Source organism: Myxine glutinosa, chromosome 4 (genome assembly GCF_964187855.1).
Source record: "Myxine glutinosa chromosome 4, kmMyxGlut1.1, whole genome shotgun sequence".
NCBI classification, from domain to species: domain Eukaryota; kingdom Metazoa; phylum Chordata; class Myxini; order Myxiniformes; family Myxinidae; genus Myxine; species Myxine glutinosa.
Window position 1 is genome coordinate 85134341 of NC_136264.1, and position 18558 is coordinate 85152898.

At 44.2% G+C, this 18558-nt stretch overlaps 1 protein-coding gene across 1 annotated transcript in view; it reads left to right on the forward strand.

The window, feature by feature from the left end:
- Positions 1–18558, forward strand: part of CCDC6 (coiled-coil domain containing 6) — a 38129-nt gene that overhangs the window by 1546 nt on the left and 18025 nt on the right. Inside the window, exon 2 of the mRNA XM_068112865.2 lies at positions 2805–2954. Coding sequence (XP_067968966.1) covers positions 2805–2954 — 150 coding nt within the window. The remainder of the gene's footprint in view (positions 1–2804; positions 2955–18558) is intronic.

Here is an 18558-nt window from a genome sequence, read left to right on the forward strand (position 1 = left end):
TAAAATCATGTTCTTCCGCTCTTTCACTCCCTCTCTCTGTTCTCTTCACCCTCTCTTTTGCTCAAGGTCATCTGCCATCTGCTTGGAAATCAGCCAACATCACCGCTTTGCACAAAAAAGGTGAAAAAACAGATCCTAGCAACTGCAGACCAATCAGCCTTCTCCCAATTATCAGCAAAGTCATGGAATCCATCATTGCTTCAGATATGAAATCTTTCCTCTTCTCCAATGGCTTGATCTCTGACCATCAATTTGGTTTCAGACCTGGTCACTCTACTCTGGACATGCTGCTTCTGCTTTCTCAACAATGCATGGAGGTCCTCAACGCCAAACAGGAAATTAGAGCTGTCTCCCTTGACATTTCACGTGCCTTCGATACGGTCTGGCACCCCGCTCTGCTCACCAAACTCTCCTCCTTTGGTATCCATGGAAATCTCCACGCATGGCTGGCGGACTTCCTCTCTAGTCGTAGTCAACGTGCGGCCCTGAATGGGTTTCTCTCATCTCCTCTTCCTGTTCAGGCTGGAGTTCCCCAAGGCAGTGTTCTGGGCCCTGTGCTTTTTCTGGTCTTCATCAATGATCTCTCTGACTCTTGAAAATCCTCTCTATCTCTTTGCTGACGACTCTACTCTCTGTCGCTCCATTCCTCATCCCTCAGATCGGCAGTCTGCAGCCTCCTCACTCTCTGCAGACCTGGACAAAATCACAGACTGGGCAAACAAGTGGAACATGTCTTTCAATCCTGACAAATCTCACACTCTTATGATGTCTCTCCGAAAAGACCGACTGGACAACCCTCCCATCCACTTTCTGAATAATCCTCTCCAAGAAGTTCTGTCACTCAAGCTTTTGGGTCTCACTATCTGCCATGATCTATCCTGGGAAAACCATATTTCAAATCTGGCCTCCAAAGCCAGTCGCCGACTGGGCATCCTCCGTCGTGCGAAGTCCTTCCTTGGTACACCTGAGCTCCTCACCACTTACAAGGCTTTCATCCGCAGCTCTATGGAATACTGCTCTCCCCTCTGGTCTGGTGCTCCTGCCTCACAACTAGCTCCTCTTCACGCTGTTGAAACCAAAGCGTTCAGAATCATTGGAATCTCCCGTGATGAAGCTAACTCCAAGGGCCTTTCACTCACTCACCGCAGGCAGGTTGGTGGTCTTTCCATCTTCTACCGACTCCTCTCTAGCCTTCCCCCCCCCAGCTCTCTTTGGGCTCTGTCCCCCAAATATTCCTACAGGTCGCACAAGATCTGCCTGCAACCCTATTATGGTTAAACTGCAAAAATCAAGACTTTCTGCTCACCTTCACTCCTTCATTCCTCTTTTCTCCCGCCTCTGGAACAAACTCCCTCACTCTCTTCAATCCCACTCCACCCTCCAGGTCTTTAAAACAGCTGTTCACCACCATCTCTTATCTTCCCCCATCCAAAACCTTGATCTTTTCTACCCCCGCTAATTTCACCCAAAATCCTACACTTTTTTTTTTTTTTTTTTTGAAATACCAACTTCTGTCCTGGAAGTCTTTGGTCCCCTTGTGTTTTATACCTCCCCCCCCCACCCCCCCCTTCCCACGCCTCCTCCCCCCAAGCCCTCTCCCTCCCACACTTCTCCCTGCTCTCAAATGTTGTGTTTGTGTGCTTCCCCTTTTCTCCCCATCTTGTCTTCCGCTCCCTCTTTTTATATATTTTGTTTGTCTGGTTGATTTGTTTGTGAAATAAATGTTAGCTTTTTCACGAGCCTCGATTCAGTATACACAATAAAAAAAATTAAAAAAAATACTCTGCAGGAATTGGTAATTCATGATTTAGCCAGGAATTTAGGCAATGACCAAGGCCAAACTTTTTATTTAATTTTACTTTTGAAAGTCATCGCAAGTGAGTGTTTTCATCCAGGATGGCTGCCAGTGGTCTATCTCTTCTCAAACTATGGTGCTGTTTCATGTGAGGACAACAGATTATTGTTTGGACATATTCCACTTGAAATAAAAACGAGATGAGACAACTCTCAGTATTGTTTTCAATATGTTAAGTGAACAAGTGGGGGGTCTGGCGGAGACTATATTTCCCTTCGTCAAGTGTAACTTTGTATAGTTTTCCAAACACAATGGCTTAGTTTGCATTAGGTAATGTACACAGTAGTTCCATTTATGTGGAACATCCTTTATTTTAGAGGGTTTTTATAATCCAATTGGAATGTTATTCGAGGTTGTCAGAAATGAGAACATAATGAAGGAAGAGGGACCCCTAAAGAACGAGGACATTGTTCTTCCGATAGCTTTTATCTCGGAATGAAGGAGGGAGGTTGTGCCATTCATGGGAAGTTTATGAGCAAGAGGATCAGGGAGAAGCATGCTGGCTGATGAGTATGAGGACAAGAGACGAGGAAGTTGGGGTTTATTTTTATTTATTTATTCGTATGCAGCCTGTGGTTGCTTGACTGACAGCTGTTCCGCTGATGCAGTGCCCCCTTACGAGCTAGCTGGTGCTCATTTTGCCGATCTCAGAAGGGTGATGGGCTGAGTTGACCCTCCTGGTGATAATTCAACGGTACGACAGGGGCTTGAACTCAAGCCACCTTAACTGTTAAGCCAACACCCAGCGAGTTGAGGTTTGAATTCTGATAATAAAGATCTTTGGTGGTACGAATCAATGTTTAGACGGTTCTTCCAATATATGACTTGTATATAAATAAATGATTTTAACCCTCTGGATAGAAGCAATAGCTCTTCGCTCTGACTTATTTCAATCCAAACTATGTTGCTATGTTTAACATGTGGTTCTTCTCTTGTTTTTACAAATCAGCAAGCAAGAGCAGAGCAAGAAGAAGAATTTATCAGCAACACACTGTTCAAGAAGATCCAGGCTCTGAAGAAGGAAAAGGAAACGCTGGCAATGAATTATGAACAGGAAGAAGAATTTCTGACCAATGAATTGTCACGGAAACTCATGCAGGTAAGAAGTATAAACTACCACGGGCTTGGAGGGCCACATACCTTCGCTGAACTGCTTTGGACGTTACATCGCCCGCTGCCTGCTGGCTTTTAAGGGCAATCCTGCAATCTCGGTAGTTGTAATGTCCCTTCTAGCAACGGAAATCGGAAAGCTGATTACTTGATTTGCATCACATTACAAAGAGTCCCCGGTTTACAAACGCAGGCAACGTGTTCCTGAAAATGTGTTCTTAAGCTGGATATTCGTAAACCGGATCAAAACACCCCTCTTTAAATACATGTAATAAGTGAGTAATTGGTTCCTGAACACAAATTAAACCTTATTTTATCTATTTATTTTTAACATAAAAACGTTATTAAATGTACCTTTTAAATCAAAAATGAAGAAATTGATGCAATAAATACATACAGTAACACAGTAATAAAAATAAAGCATATTTTTCACCATGGTCACTGGTACTACTTGCTTTATGCTTATCAGCCATTGTTATCGTTATTACGGCAAAAAATGTAGAAATTAGGCCTGGGCGATAATGTAAAAACCTATATCACGATAATGGACCTAATTATCACGATGATATCATGACGATATAAACAATAAGAAAAAGACATAAAATGTCATAGCCCCCACCGTGGTTTTAGTAATTTTGCTGTACAGAGTTAAACGCCATCATTCAGCCATCTTTGGTCGAATTACAAAACAAAATCTTCTGCATATGTATTACGCATGTATTGTCTGTGTCAAGTTTGAAGAAAATTGGACCATGCATGTCCGAGAAATTGTTTGATACACGTTTAAGTAACAAAATGGCTGCCGGTCGGCCATCTTGGTTCTGATCTCAAAAAAATGATGTGCATATGTATACCATCATGTGTTGTCTGTGTGCCAAGTATGAACAAACTCGGTTCACACATCTCTGAGATATGGTTGTGGACACACGGACGCACGAGACCAAATCCATAAGCACCGTTTCAGACTAAGTCCAATGAGGGCTAATAATGTAATTGGTGCCTTGAGAACCATGTAGCATACAATAACAATCCACATAAAAACAAACTGAATAGCCATAGAGTTACCTGTGTTTGTACTATTTATTTCATAATTCTGTTGCAATTTGTTTAAAATCAAACCTCATTTTACCTGGACGAAATCGATTTGCTCCTTTGCCGAGTGACTGGAGGAGCAGTTTGCAAAGCAGTTGATACGGAATGTCTGGCTTGGCAAGCGGTAGCAAGCGGCTCAATAACGGAACACACCAAGCAAGCTGCTTGCTAACGGAACACACCATTTGTGAAGAAAGTCATATATGACTATCTTCACTCTTCGGGCATTTAAAATTATGCCTTTGTTGTTGAACTTCGCGAGCTGACAGGATGGCCTCGAACTAGATGTACACACACTCACCGATAAGGCCAAAAAACAAAAAAACATGTTTAGCGTCCTGCCTTTTTGAAAAAAAGGGGAGGCACCTTTTTTTTTTCTTCTTTTTTTTCAAAATACCTGCTAGGCTCATTTTTCCCAAGATGGCCGCCTGCTTTTTTGTTTCTTTAGATTTGAAATACATGTAGAATGTTTGGGTCTTGACGATCTGTGTTGACAAAATACAACATGTACTGAGTAACATATTAATAAAAGACTAGTAAAAGAGACCATTTCATATATTTGCATACTGTACTTTGTTTTCTTTTGTGTCTTCCTGAAAATTGAACCATCAGTCGAACGATGTTAAAAAAAAAGAAAAAAAAAGGAGGCGGCGGCCTCTAAAAAGGAAGCGGGCAGGGACGCTAAGCATGAATATTTTTTTGTTTGGCCTAAGCTGTCTAGCCTGGGTTTGAATCCCGACCTAGCTATAAACTGCCATCCTTGTGTTTCACAGGCAGGGTGATTCATCAATGTGTGTGCCGTCCCTCGGATGTCACATATTTGGCTCGCATAAATGTTTGGAGTTGATTTTTTATTCTCCACTGCTATCCTTGTGATTTTGACCATTACAGTTGACCTATGACCTTGTTGTGTACTGCACATTTTGAAGTTGTTTTTAAGTTAATTGAATACAGTAGAGCTGTACTCTGGTGTATGCAGTTGCTCTCATTGAAGAGTACAATCGTCTCCTGACAAAGGATGAACAGCAAACCCAGTATCTGCTTCAAGTTGTGACAGAACATCGCAAGAGGTTTCCCGATTGCAGGAAATCGACGCTTATCGGGCACAAACATCGAGTGGCTGGCAACCATGAGTCACTGTGCAACCCCTAAAACTTGATGTATTCAAAAAATATTTCACAGGCAGAAGTTTTACCTCAATACCAAAACAATTAAAGGTTAGGAATGAAACAATTCAATTTTTTTTTTGTCTCGTGTAGGTAGCTAAGAACCACCCAAATATACATTCCATATGATATCATCTACTTTATTTTATAGAGCTGCATTTAATATAGGTATATCTTTTGAGAGAAACTAAACACACAAACCGCTCAAAGCAGTCAATACGCCGTCAATATCCGGGTTCAAGGTGCGTTCTACCGACTGCGTATGCATCACCTATCGCGATAATAAATATGCATTATCTTTATCGCGATAGTAAATCTAAAGCATGATTATCGCCCAATTGCGATTATCGCCCAGCACTGTTAGAAATGCTTACTAAGTGCCTGAGCACACGTGCCAAAGCACAACACTGAACACAGCATGTACATACAAATCGTTTTTGGCCAATCGACAGACACGGCAGTTGGGGGAGGACAACGTGTACAAATACTGTACAGTATGGTGCCATCAAAAAGGCCAGATGCATCATGGGAACATGAATGAATCTCTGCGCCCCACCCATGTAATTGGTGTTTTCCCTAGCATCCGATTTCCTGCGGTATGTGCTCAGTGCGGTATGTTCGGAAAGCTTATTTAAACCCTTTTCGTGTCAGTAAGGAACCCGTGGAGAGAATGATTTCTCTCGTGCCAGTAAGGAACTAGTGGAGAAAATGCTTTCTCTCGTGCCAGTAAGGAACCAGTGGAGAGAATGCTTTCTTTCGTGTCGATAAGGAACCAGTTGAGAAAATGCTTTCTTTCGTGCCAGTAAGGAACCAGTGGAGAGAATGCTTTCTCTCGTGCCAGTAAGGAACCCGTGGAGAGAATGCTTTCTCTCGTGCCAGTAAGGAACCAGTGGAGAAAATGCTTTCTTTCGTGTCGATAAAGAACCAGTTGAGAAAATGTTTTCTCTCGTGCCAGTAAGGAACCAGTGGAGAGAATGCTTTCTCTCGTGCCAGTAAGGAACCAGTGGAGAGAATGCTTTCTTTCGTGTCGATAAGGAACCAGTTGAGAAAATGCTTTCTCTCGTGCCAGTAAGGAACCAGTGGAGAGAATGCTTTCTTTCGTGTCGATAAGGAACCAGTTGAGAAAATGCTTTCTCTCGTGCCAGTAAGGAACCAGTGGAGAGAATGCTTTCTTTCGTGTCGATAAGGAACCAGTTGAGAAAATGCTTTCTCTCATGCCAGTAAGGAACCAGTGGAGAAAATGCTTTCTCTCGTGCCAGTAAGGAACCCGTGGAGAGAATGCTTTCTCTCGTTTCAGTCAGGAACCCGTGGAGAGAATGCTTTCTCTCGTGCCAGTAAGGAACCAGTGGAGAAAATGCTTTCTTTCGTGTCGATAAGGAACCAGTTGAGAAAATGCTTTCTCTCGTGCCAGTAAGGAACCAGTGGAGAGAATGCTTTCTTTCGTGTCGATAAGGAACCAGTTGAGAAAATGCTTTCTCTCGTGCCAATAAGGAACCAGTGGAGAGAGTGCTTTCTTTCGTGTCGGTAAGGAACCCGCGGAGAGAGTGCTTTCTTTCGTGCCAGTAAGGAACCTGTGGAGACTATGCTTTCTTTCGTGTCAGTAAGGAACCAGTGGAGAGAATGCTATCTTTCGTGCCAGTAAGGAACCAGTGGAGAAAATGCTTTCTCTCGTGCCAGTAAGAAACCTGTGGAGACAATGCTTTCTTTCGTGTCAGTATGGAACCCATGGAGAGAATGCTTTCTCTTGTGCCAGTAAGGAACCAGTGGAGAGAATGCTTTCTTTCGTGTCAGTAAGGAACCAGTGGGGAAAATGCTTTCTCTCGTGCCAGTAAGGAATCGGTGGAGAGAATGCTTTCTTTCATGTCAGTAAGGAACCTGTGGAGAGAATGCTTTCTTTCGTGCCAGTAAGGAAACCGTGGAGACTATGCTTTATTTCGTGTCAGTAAGGAACCCGTGGAGAAAATGCTTTCTTTCGTGTCAGTAAGGAACCAGTGGAGAAAATGCTTTCTCTTGTGCCAGTAAGGAATCAGTGGAGAGAATGCTTTCTTTCATGTCAGTAAAGAACCAGTGGAGAAAATGCTTTCTCTCGTGCCAGTAAGGAATCCGTGGAGACTATGCTTTATTTTGTGTCAGTAAGGAACCCGTGGAGAAAATGCTTTCTTTCGTGCCAGTAAGGAACCAGTGGAGAGAATGCTTTCTCTCGTGCCAGTAAGGAACCAGTGGAGAGAATGCTTTCTCTCGTGCCAGTAAGGAACCAGTGTAGAAAATGCTTTCTCTCGTGCCAGTAAGGAACCTGTGGAGAGAACGCTTTCTTTAGTGTCAGTAAGGAACCAGTGGACCATTTATATTGTTAATAGATAATACCATTATTATTAATATTATTATTTTGTAATGACGTCAATATTATTATTATGCCATTATCATTGGACAGGATTGATTAAATTGTGGTTATAATAAATATTACTTCCAGTAGGTGAGCAGACTGGCGACTCTTAGCCTATACGCCACCCATGTGTAAATTTACATGTATACGTCCAACTTTCTCCAAATTTCCTTCAGGCGAGTATTAAACCATGCTATTTACAGTTAGGAATGGGGTTATGCGTTGACTAAGATCACAATTGGGCCATAAGGGTGTCGGGGGCAATATCGCACATCACACTTGAAGCCCTGACAGGGAGAGATCACATATGCGGCCCCAATATATTGGCGTGTTCCCGGGGATTAAGAATCCCTGGGGACGAATAGCCGATCGAACTTAACTCCGAGGTGTTCAGTCAACTATGGCGGATCTTCTTTATATGCGCGAGGAGTAGTGGAGGGTAGCGAAGCTTACCTGGACAGGCGCGGAGCGGGTTTTCCGAACCACCGTCAATTAAACACGACAGGGCAAGGAATTGAAATGCAACAATACCGGGTTTAATAAAAACTAGCCGAAACCCGTGGAACATCCACGGAAGGGAGGATGTGGTGTATGGATAGAGTGTACCATTATGGATGGCATAAGGGATTTGCTTGTCCGAGTAAGAGTTAGGAAGAAAGATGAGAATGAAGAGTGCGTATATGAACAACGTATTTATTGCAATCTTCTTAAATGACAACGCTACGATATACTTTTGAAAAATGAATGGATTCGTAATAGGAATCGGCATAGCACCACTTTGGGATTGTCCACTCAGTTGACGGCTTGCTGTCGCCTTCGACTGTCCAATCGGTGGACGGCTTGCTTCGCCTTCGCCCAGCAGACGCCAATACGATGGCGTCGTAAGATGGCGTCGTATCGGCAGTTAATCGGATGCTTTTGGGCCCCAACGTCGGCTAATTCAGATTTTTCGAGTATGGCTGTACGTGATAAACAAAGAGCGCGGTTCGTAGATCGTAAATCCATTAGTGCCGTCGGCATCGGGTCACTGGGTGCGGCATAAAAGGGATAACAAAGTCGAGTCCTTACGCTATTATTATATAGATAATGCAAATAAAAATAATGCAAAGGACAAGTAAATGTGCGGTAATACAAAAATCCTAAATGGAGCGCCCCCATACGGACTCGTAAAACAGCACAAGGGGATAAATAAATGTGAAAATAAATGCATAGTGTTTGGAAGGTTAGCGGGTACTCGGCTCTGGTCCCCTTGACCGTCCGGGATCGTCACAGGCCCCGCGTCTCTGCGTGGGAAAACACGCCTTGGCGCGAAGCCGCGTTCACCGCCACGCCGACTCAAGCGAACAGGCCTGAGCTCCGTCCTCGTTAGTCCAGGCCCTGGCATAGAAACCCGTATACATCTCAGAAGGCATAGATTTTGACTGCTGATTTGAGTATGGGATACCCCTAGCTTCAAGAATCTACTGGGTGTAATTCCTGAATTTGTAGCATAAGCTGGAAAATGGCCATTTTCCAAAATGGCCGCCACCGGGCCAGTGCCAAACAAGAAATGCCTATAAGTTTTGATAGGAACGTAGTATATGGATGATGTTGGTGTATATTATGGGGTCTTCAGGTATGCCCGACACAGTGCTGGTGTCCAAAAATATTTTCGACGTTGCCTAGTTACCGAAATCCAAGATGGTCGCCACCCGAAGTCCGTCAATCAAGAAAGCGTGAATAAATTTTAATTCAAATGTAGTAGATTGTTGATTTTAGTGTCTATTTTGTTGTTTTCAGGTATGCCCGACACAGTGGTGCAATCAAAAAACATTTTAGACATTGCCAAGTTACCGAAATCCAAAATGGCTGCCACCCGAAGTCCGTCAATCATGAAAACTCATCTAACTTTTGACAGAAACCTAGTAGATGAATGATTTTGGTGTCTATTATGAGGTTTTCAGGTGGGCCTGACACAATGGTGCTGCCAATAAACCTACACAATAAACCAATAAACCCTGAACTCAGTTCTTAGAAGGTAGTCATTATGTTCGCTCCTTCCATGGAATAATGATGGTTTCAGATCTGATCAGTTCGTTGGCATGGGAGGCATTTTGGCAGTGGTTGGTGCAGCATGGTCGCAAGGTCAATGATGATATGATGAAATGTGCGCATGAGGTGCAGAAGGCTCTCTGTGAGAAGAAAAGGTCAGTTAAGAAGTTTGCAGAGCTTGTTGATCAATCTTCAGAGCTTCAAGAACAATTTGAGTACTTTCTCAAATTGAGAACAATTTGAGTGTTGTGCAAAGTCTGAAATGTGCCAATACCTGCAATTGTTTCAACACATAGCCAGCAACATTAAGCATGCTCTTACATCAGATCGAGAGGGAAACTTCCCTCTACACATTGCCTCCGTGGAAACATCTCTTCCTATCTTCCGGGAGAGCGACTGTCTCAATTACCTCCGCTATGGCTCGTTCTATCTAGAATCGACAAAGGTACTCGAAGCAACTCGTCCTGAGGTCTTTCGGTGGTTCATGTGTGGACAGTTTGTTGTGAAGGATCAAGCTGCTGTCTATTTCAATGCTGTTGCACCAGATATGAAGCTGGAACAATCAATACAGAGATCATCAAAGAGTGGTGGTGGCATTGTGGGCCAAACAAGAAATCTGGCAATCACGGTTGAGTGGCAGCTCATATTCCATGAAATTCTTCTTGTCTCGAACAACTTCAGGGAGATGATGAATGATGTGTCAATGAATCACAGTGAATCAGCAATGGTTCATCATGAACTCGCTGGTCGCAAAGCTGATCAGTTCAACAAAAACGTGGCAAGACTTCTGGACTTTGTGAGAGATAGGGGCAATCCTTACATCATCGAGGCTCCAGGCATCAAGCTTCACAACCTCATCACCAAGCAGCCGGCCGATGATGAAGTGGCAGTGCGGCTGCTCCAGGTGCAAGAAAATGGAGATCGACTGGTCCAAGAATTCCGGAAAAAGCGGTTTCTGCAGAAGACAAAAAACTCTCCGTCACCATATCAAAAAGAAACCTGCCACAAATGGACTACCAACCACCCTCTGAGACAACTACAGCTCCTGTTACCGTATCACCCAAAATGATAGCAGCAGCTCAGCGTGACATTGAGATTGTGAAAGAGCGGGGCATGGCACTAAACTCTATCTATGGCCATGATATCCTCTCCATTTCGACAATATTTGAAGGTGACCTCCCCTCCAAACCTAACCAGAGCGAACTGATTGCTGATCTGGAGAAGTATTTAACAGATGATGTCATGCATTTTCCTGGGGGAGACTTATCCGTTATCTTAGACTTCATGTCTAAAATTCGGTCATTTCCGAACTTGGCATCTTTTGGAACATATGATCGCGTGATTAGCTGTGTCCTATCTGTGGGCCACTCAATTTGCTCAAGGACCAGCCTCCATGTCGTATTTGACAGCTACCTGGAGTCGTCCATTAAAGCTGGAGAAAGGCTTCGTCGTGCTGGTGGAGCCGGGTCTGTTGACCTCACTGAACTTACTGCAGATGTCCCAGTACCACAGCAGATTGACAAGTTCTGGACATCGCCAACCAACAAAACCAAGCTGCAGCAGCTAGCCCGCCAGCTGACATCAATGCCTGAGCTCATCAAGCTGACCGTTATACTCAGTGGATGCACCACGGATGAGGAAGTTGTGCCAGCACAGTTGCTGCATGCAGGGAAGTCATCAGTACCACCATCTGCCAAAACCTCAGAATCTATCGAAGCGTTGGCATGTCATTTGGAGGAAGCTGATGATCGCCTAGTTCTTCACTGTGCATGGGAGGTGGATCGTGGGAGTAGTCGGCTGCTTGTGATCTCCAATGACACAGACACAATAGTGCGTTTACTTCGCTTTATCCCTCAATTGTGAGAGAGGGGTCTTCAAGAGTTGTGGGTAGAGTTTGGCTCTGGTGAGCGCAGGCGTCATCTACCACTTCATGTTCTCGCAGATAAGTTGGGAGTGGGACTGTGCAGAGCCATAGTGAAGGCTCATGTCCTCACTGGCGATGATACGCTCAGCAAGATTGGCACAAAACACGCATCTCTCTCATGTGAGCCACAGAAGTTTCGAGCCGATTTTGCTGAGTCAAATCAGTTAACAGAAGAGGATGTGAAGAAAGCTGAGGAGTACCTCGTTCATGTGTGGGCTGGTGCAAAGTCCAAGTCAGAATCTCTGACCTTCGACCAGCTTCGAGTGGAGTGTCATATCTGAGCTACGACGCCAAAGCCCCTACAATCCCTACCCCCTACATCAAGTGTCATTCGCGGCCATATACAGAGAGCTTTTTGTTGTTGTGCGTAATGCCCTGTGCCTTCTCGATGACTCCCACTCAACTCCAGATCCAACAAACTATGGCTGGGTGATTGATAATGATATTCTCTTGCCTGCAAAATGTCTCAAACCACTACCCCACGAGAAGCTTGTCATCTGTAAATGCATGGGAAAGTGTGACACAAAGCGGTGCCCATGCAAAAAGGCAGGGCAAAATTGTGTGATCTTTTGTCACAAGCAACAAGAATCTGTGTGCCAAAAGAAGTAGTCAGCCAGTGACATCTTGAGTAATGCAGATAAGACAGTACATTAAATCATGGCTGTTTAAACAGTGTCGGGATGGGACATGATAATTAATTGGATTATCATATCTTACCACTCTCTGTGCTTGAAATCATATTCATACCATGACTGGCGATCATTCCATCTGTGCTGTGTAATATTATTCTGCAATGTTTTTTTTTCTCTCATTCTTGTTATTAAAAATTATTGTCTAAAACTAGCTAATATCTAAATGTTACTGTTACCTAGGGAATGTCATTTTCCATTTCAAAGCAGAAAAACGGTTAAAATCATGTTAAAATCAATCACCAGAATTTGGTACTATTCTGAAATGAAATTTGTACTTTATGTTCTATATCTTACATGTTAATACATTTTGAATTGCCAGGCTGAAGTGAAATTAACAGTTTGAGAATTGATGAAATAGAAAATGCCCTTTCTTAAAACAGAAAATGACAGGCTCTAGTTTCCCTATAGCCAATATTAATAGGTATGAAATACTATAAACCTACACAATAGACACTAAAATCGTAATCCATCATCGTTTCTGTCAAAAGTTATACATATTTTCATGATTGATGGACTTCATGTAGTGGTCATCTTGGATTTTAATGACTAGGCAACATCTAAAATGTTTATTGATGGCACCACTATGTCAGGCATATCTGAAAACCCCAAAATAGACACCAAAATCATCACTCTACTACATTTGTATTAAAATGTATACACGTTTTCTTGATTGACAGACTTCTGGTGGTGGCCATCTTGGATTTCGGTAACTAGGCAATGTCTAAAATATTTTTTTACAGCACTACTGTGCCGGGCATACCTGAAAACCCCATAATATACACCAAAATCATCCATCTACTATGTTCCTATCAAAACTTATAGGCATTTCTTGTTTGGCACTGGCCCCGTGGTGGCCATTTTGGAAAATGGCCATTTTCCAGCTTATGCTACAAATTCAGGAATTACACCTAGTAGATTCTTGAAGCTAGGGGTATCCCATACTCAAAACAACTGCCAAAGTCTATGCCTTCTGAGATGTATACAGGTTTCTATGCCAGGGCCAGGACTACGTCCGACGCTCCACAAAGCACTGAGGTCTCTCAGGCGCACACAGCCGTCACGAAGTCAGCACCAACGAACCAGGGAAAGGATTCGGCCGCTCCTCCACGCAGCCAGGACCAAGAGAAAGATGCGTCTGCTCGCAATGAATGTCCCAACACAAGAGAGCACGAACTGTGTCCGCTTGCGACGACATCCACGAAGCAAGAGAGGCAAAATGCCGGGACTCAGTCTTTTTGTTCCCCGGTCTCCAACGTCATCCGATGACGTCCGCGCGTGCTCCAATCAAAGAGTCCATCTCATCGCTCCATCGCCCGGACCAATCGTCACCTTTCGTGGAGGGGCCTCACGGCCCTGCCTGCTTGGTGTTGCGATGACTCGGCTGCCGGCACCAGCGGTGGTGTTCCATGTCCAAATCCGGTCACTTTATTAGGTGTTATTAATTACATGCCGATCGCTTGGCTGGTAGTGTGTGTAGTGTGGTGTCATAAGGAACAAAGGAAAACTCACACAGAGGTCATTTACACACAGGGGATTTTCCCTTAACCCCTAAGCTACATAGCACAAGAGCCACCCTCCGTATAGCCACACGTCACACTTAATCCGAACACACGGAGCTGACTTAAATTACAGGTTTCTTCTTCTTCTTCACGACAGTCGGAGCACACTACCTATACAATCCTATCTGGCCCTAAGGTATTTAATTGGCTATCCCCCATAAACGTAACGATATGTTATAAAACAATCCATATTCAGTCCACATATAATCTGATTGCTAGAAAAATCATAGTCAATGGGATACATCATTCATGCATAAAGGCTCATTTAAACACCTTTATTAGCTTGAAGATAATTGCGGCCTGCCTGGAGGCCTAGCAAATTGAGACTGCTCGGGCCCATTCGTCTTTGGGGGGCATGCGATAAGCATAGAATGCCTCAATGGCGTTGGGTGTCCTCCAAATTACTTACGTTTAGTGTTAAACAACAGTAGCGGTTGTTTGAAAAGGTAATCGTACATTGGTCAGAATTGACTGCATAGTTTGTGGTTAGAAATACAGTTTTTCTTTCTTCTGGTAGGTGAACTGCACGAAACGCCATGATAAGCTGCTTATACACCTTAACACAGAGTTCTCCCAAGGCGGGCAAATTAAGTCGCTACAACCTCCATCATGTGATCCTCATTCACATTGACAAGTTTGGAGTAGATTGTATCGTGATCAGACAGACACCAAATTGTGTATTTTAGTATGACCTTTAAATGGTTGTTTGGACACATTCTGATTCTTTTACATTTGCTAAGTATTTTTCTTTTGATAAGTGTGTATTTCTTGTTTGTTTTGTATGGCTAAAGACCTTTGAATTTGGTGAAACATTTTTGGACCAAAATCAGCAAAATGGTGACATATTTTCCAACCCAGCTTAAACCCTGAGTTTATTGGCATATAAAGTTAATTCTACAAACCCAAAAGCAGTGTTGACTCTTTTTATTCATAACGGATATTGAATCGGTGATTACTTTACTTGCCTCACATTATGCTGTATGGTTTTTGTTGTTGTTGTTTTTTTTTTTTTGTTTGTTTTTTTTGTATACAAGATCGAGGCTCGTGAAAGAGCGAACATTAATCACACAGAAAGACAAACAGACACACAAAACAAATAACATCGGGAGCGGTAGACAAGATGGGGAGAGAGGGGGAAGGACACAAACACAACATTTGAGAGCAGGGACCGAGAGACATGGAGACATCGAGAGAACTGTGGGAGGGAGAGGGCTTTGGGGGGGAGGCATGGGAAGGGGGGGGGGGGTGGGAGAGGTATAAAACATATGGACACTGCCAAGACTTCCAGGAAAGAAGTTGGAATTTCAAACAAGGTGGATCTGGGGTGAATTAGTGGGGGTAGAAAAGATCAAGGTTTTGGATGGGGGAAGATAAGAGATGGTGGTGAACAGCTGTTTTGAAGACCTGGAGGGAGGAGTGTGATTGAAGTGAGTGTGGGAGTTTGTTCCAGAGGCGGGAGAAAAGAGGAATGAAAGAGTGAAGGTGAGCATTTGATTGTTATCAAAAGTTAGCGTTTGATTATTTTTTGAAAAACTTCTTGATGCCCGCATACAAGTTTCCGGTGCAGAAATGACCAAATCTTTTACACACTCAATACCTTGTACGCATATGCAAATGGATCGCTGAGGCAATACCATTTTTCTGGCATTTGGCAATCTAAACAGAAATATAATGTGTATACGGTAAGGGAGGGAAGTGGGGATTAGGGAGTAAAATCTTGTCACATATCTTCCATTTCATATCGGAAAGTATCCGGTTTTGATGTATATATATATTTTTTGTTGGATTTGTCAATTCGTACCACTTTTTATAGGTGACAGTATCCACAAGCTTCTGTGGGATTGGTGATCTTGTATAGAATTGTCAATACGGATGAAAAAACAACCAAACGAAAAACAGTTTAAAACTTAAGACTTATGTTTGTGACATCTTTATTTGAAAGTTTTGATTTATAACTTTTTTTAATTATTATGTTGTTTTCACCAGTGTCTCAACTTCTCACAACTCTATATTTGCCTCCACATCTTGTGTGTCAAACCAATATTACCCCCTCATACACCGTTTACCAGACTGTGTTTTCTGCAGCCTTTAACCTGCTTCAGCAACGGGACTAGATGGCATTGGTGCCCATTTTCACAAGTCCCACTCTACTGCTCTTGCTTCTTTCTGCGCTCTTCAGCCTGCCATTCTTTGGCCACCTCTCATCTGCCAGGAAGTGGCAAACATTACTACTATTGTTACGGGGTCAACCTCGAGGGGAGCCCCGTCAGAAAGATGTATGGTCCTTGGGTGAAAATAAGTCAATCAATAACGAGTCCACACCAAGGGTTACGAACAATCCCCAATATATTCCCAAATCCCGCACAGGAATCGCAATGCGTTTACAGCACTTCCATACAATCCTTATCTATAGTATAGGTGGCGCCACCTTAACCCACAACAGTGTTGGCAACACTCACGGCCCTTGCCCCCAATGTCTCTGCATGCCTCCCAGGTGACGTCGAGTCGATCCAGCGATCGGGGAATCTATGTCCGATTCCAATCCGGGGCTGGGAGTGAGGATACTCGACAACCTCAGCGAGGATACCCGACTTCGCAGGTTCCGCAGTAATCCGGCGCTCTCCTGACGTGCGGACTTCGGTTCACCGAGGCACGGTTCCCTTGTCCTTCACGTTCGGCGGCTCGGTCTCGAGCTGCAGTCTCAACTCTCAACCGTCTCCCTCCAATCTCTTTCGCGCGCCAGGCCCAAGGTGCGACCCGTACACGCCCTCGTAGGCGTCGAGGCGAACAGCGCCGGGCGCTTGGTTCCTTCCAGGACCACACGGCACCTTGACACGTAACCGGCAATCAATCACCCCGCGCAGGTAACTCCTCTCGCCAGACGGCTTTTCCAACTCCGTTCCAAAGTAGGTAACGATTGCCTCCGCTCGCGTCGGAGCTCTCGAAGCTTAAGATGGCCGCCCTTGCTTCTCCTCCTCCTCTTCTTCACGATCCCGTTTCCTGTCTCGTTTTTCCCAGAAGGGCTCCTGACCCTTTAATCACAACAACCTTTAATAGAATATACATTAATAAGAAATGACCTGAATTGTAACCCCCTTAAACCCGGAATTCGTAACACTATCCACTGCAAGGGTGCAAAAACAGATTATCTCAATTAAAGATCAGTCGGCTTGCTTCCAATTACAAGCAAAGTAATGGAATCCATCATTGCTGCTGATGTCAAGTATTTCCTGTTTTCAGACAGCCTGATCTCGAACCTTCAATGTGGCTTCCATCCTGGTCACTCGACTCGGGACATGCTACTGCTCCTCTGTCAGCAATGGTTGGAGGAAGTAAATCTCAAACGAGAGGTTAGGACCATCTCCCTGGACATGTCTCGGCATTCGTCGCTGTCCGGCATCCTGCTTTGCTTGCCAAGCTCGTGGCTGTGGCACACAAAGCCGCCTTCATACCTGGATTTCTGAGGCCAATTTCACACTGGATCGACACATTTGTATTATTGGAACTCTCTCCCCTCTTCTCACCAAAGAAACCCGGGGTGCCTTAAGGCAGTGTCTTGGGCCAAGTCATTGTCTTCAGCTACATAAGCAACTTCCCTAATGCTCATAAACAACCTCTTCCCATTAGTGCAGATGACTACACATTCGATTTTACAGTACCCTTATCCCACAGATAGGCAGTTAGCATCTGTGTCACTCTCTGTTGATCGGAAAATGATTGGATGCTGGTCTGAAGATTGGAACATGTCTTTTAATCTTGGTTTATCTCGATCTCACCCTGTTACTCTGGAAGGATTGTCAAATGAACCCACATATCTATTTCCATGGTCAGCCACTGGAAGAGGTTGTCTCTTGAACTTCTTGATTGCAAAGCCTGCTTCAGAAGCCAGCCGCAGATTGTGCATCCACCGTCGCCTACAAGGTGTTTTCCCAAGCTCAATTGAGTACTTATCTCTCCTTTGGGCTGGCACCCAAGCATCACATCTGTCTCTTGGAATATCCTGTTCTCAACATAATTTGTCAACTCCTTTGATGAGGTTGAAGCACAAATCCTATTGCTCTCACATAATGGACAGGTGGGTTGACTCTTGACCCTCCCCAAGAAAGCCAGGATGCCCATGTCCCTCCAGTAACTTCTTCTGGTTAAACTCCCAAACTCGACTCATCGTCTCTGCCTTTGCGTAATTGCTAAAAACCGGTGCTTTCTGTTTCCTCGGCATAATTGTGATTGCTAATCTGAACCGCCTTTAGAGGCCATTTTCCCCCACAGAGCAGGGGTTGGCCTTTTTTGGGCACCGTGGTCCCCTTTTTGAAGCAATGGTTTATGGCCGGGTGCCCTTCCTGCCGCCAACCCTGTTAGTCGCCTCTTGCGACACACAGGGAATTACCAGTGAACTGGTACTCAATTTGCCGACCTCGGAAGGATGCCAGGCGGCTGAGTCAACCCCCCTGGCGTTAATTCAGCGATCAACCAGGATTCGAACCCAGGATCCTAGGATCCCAAGCCGGCACCCTAACAGCTAAGCCAACACCAGCCTTCAATGGGTAATCTATGGGACAATAACAAAAAAATATTGCTGGGAGATCCTGCCTTCCGTGCAGGGATAGCCAGCATCACAAGTTGGCTTTTGCAGTTTCGCCAAATGTGCCCAGACACAAACTTTCCTTCCTTGTTTTTTTGTGCCACAAACCTGCCTGGGAGTTCCTTGAATCCACCATCATTGGTTTCATTGAAATCCATTCATCT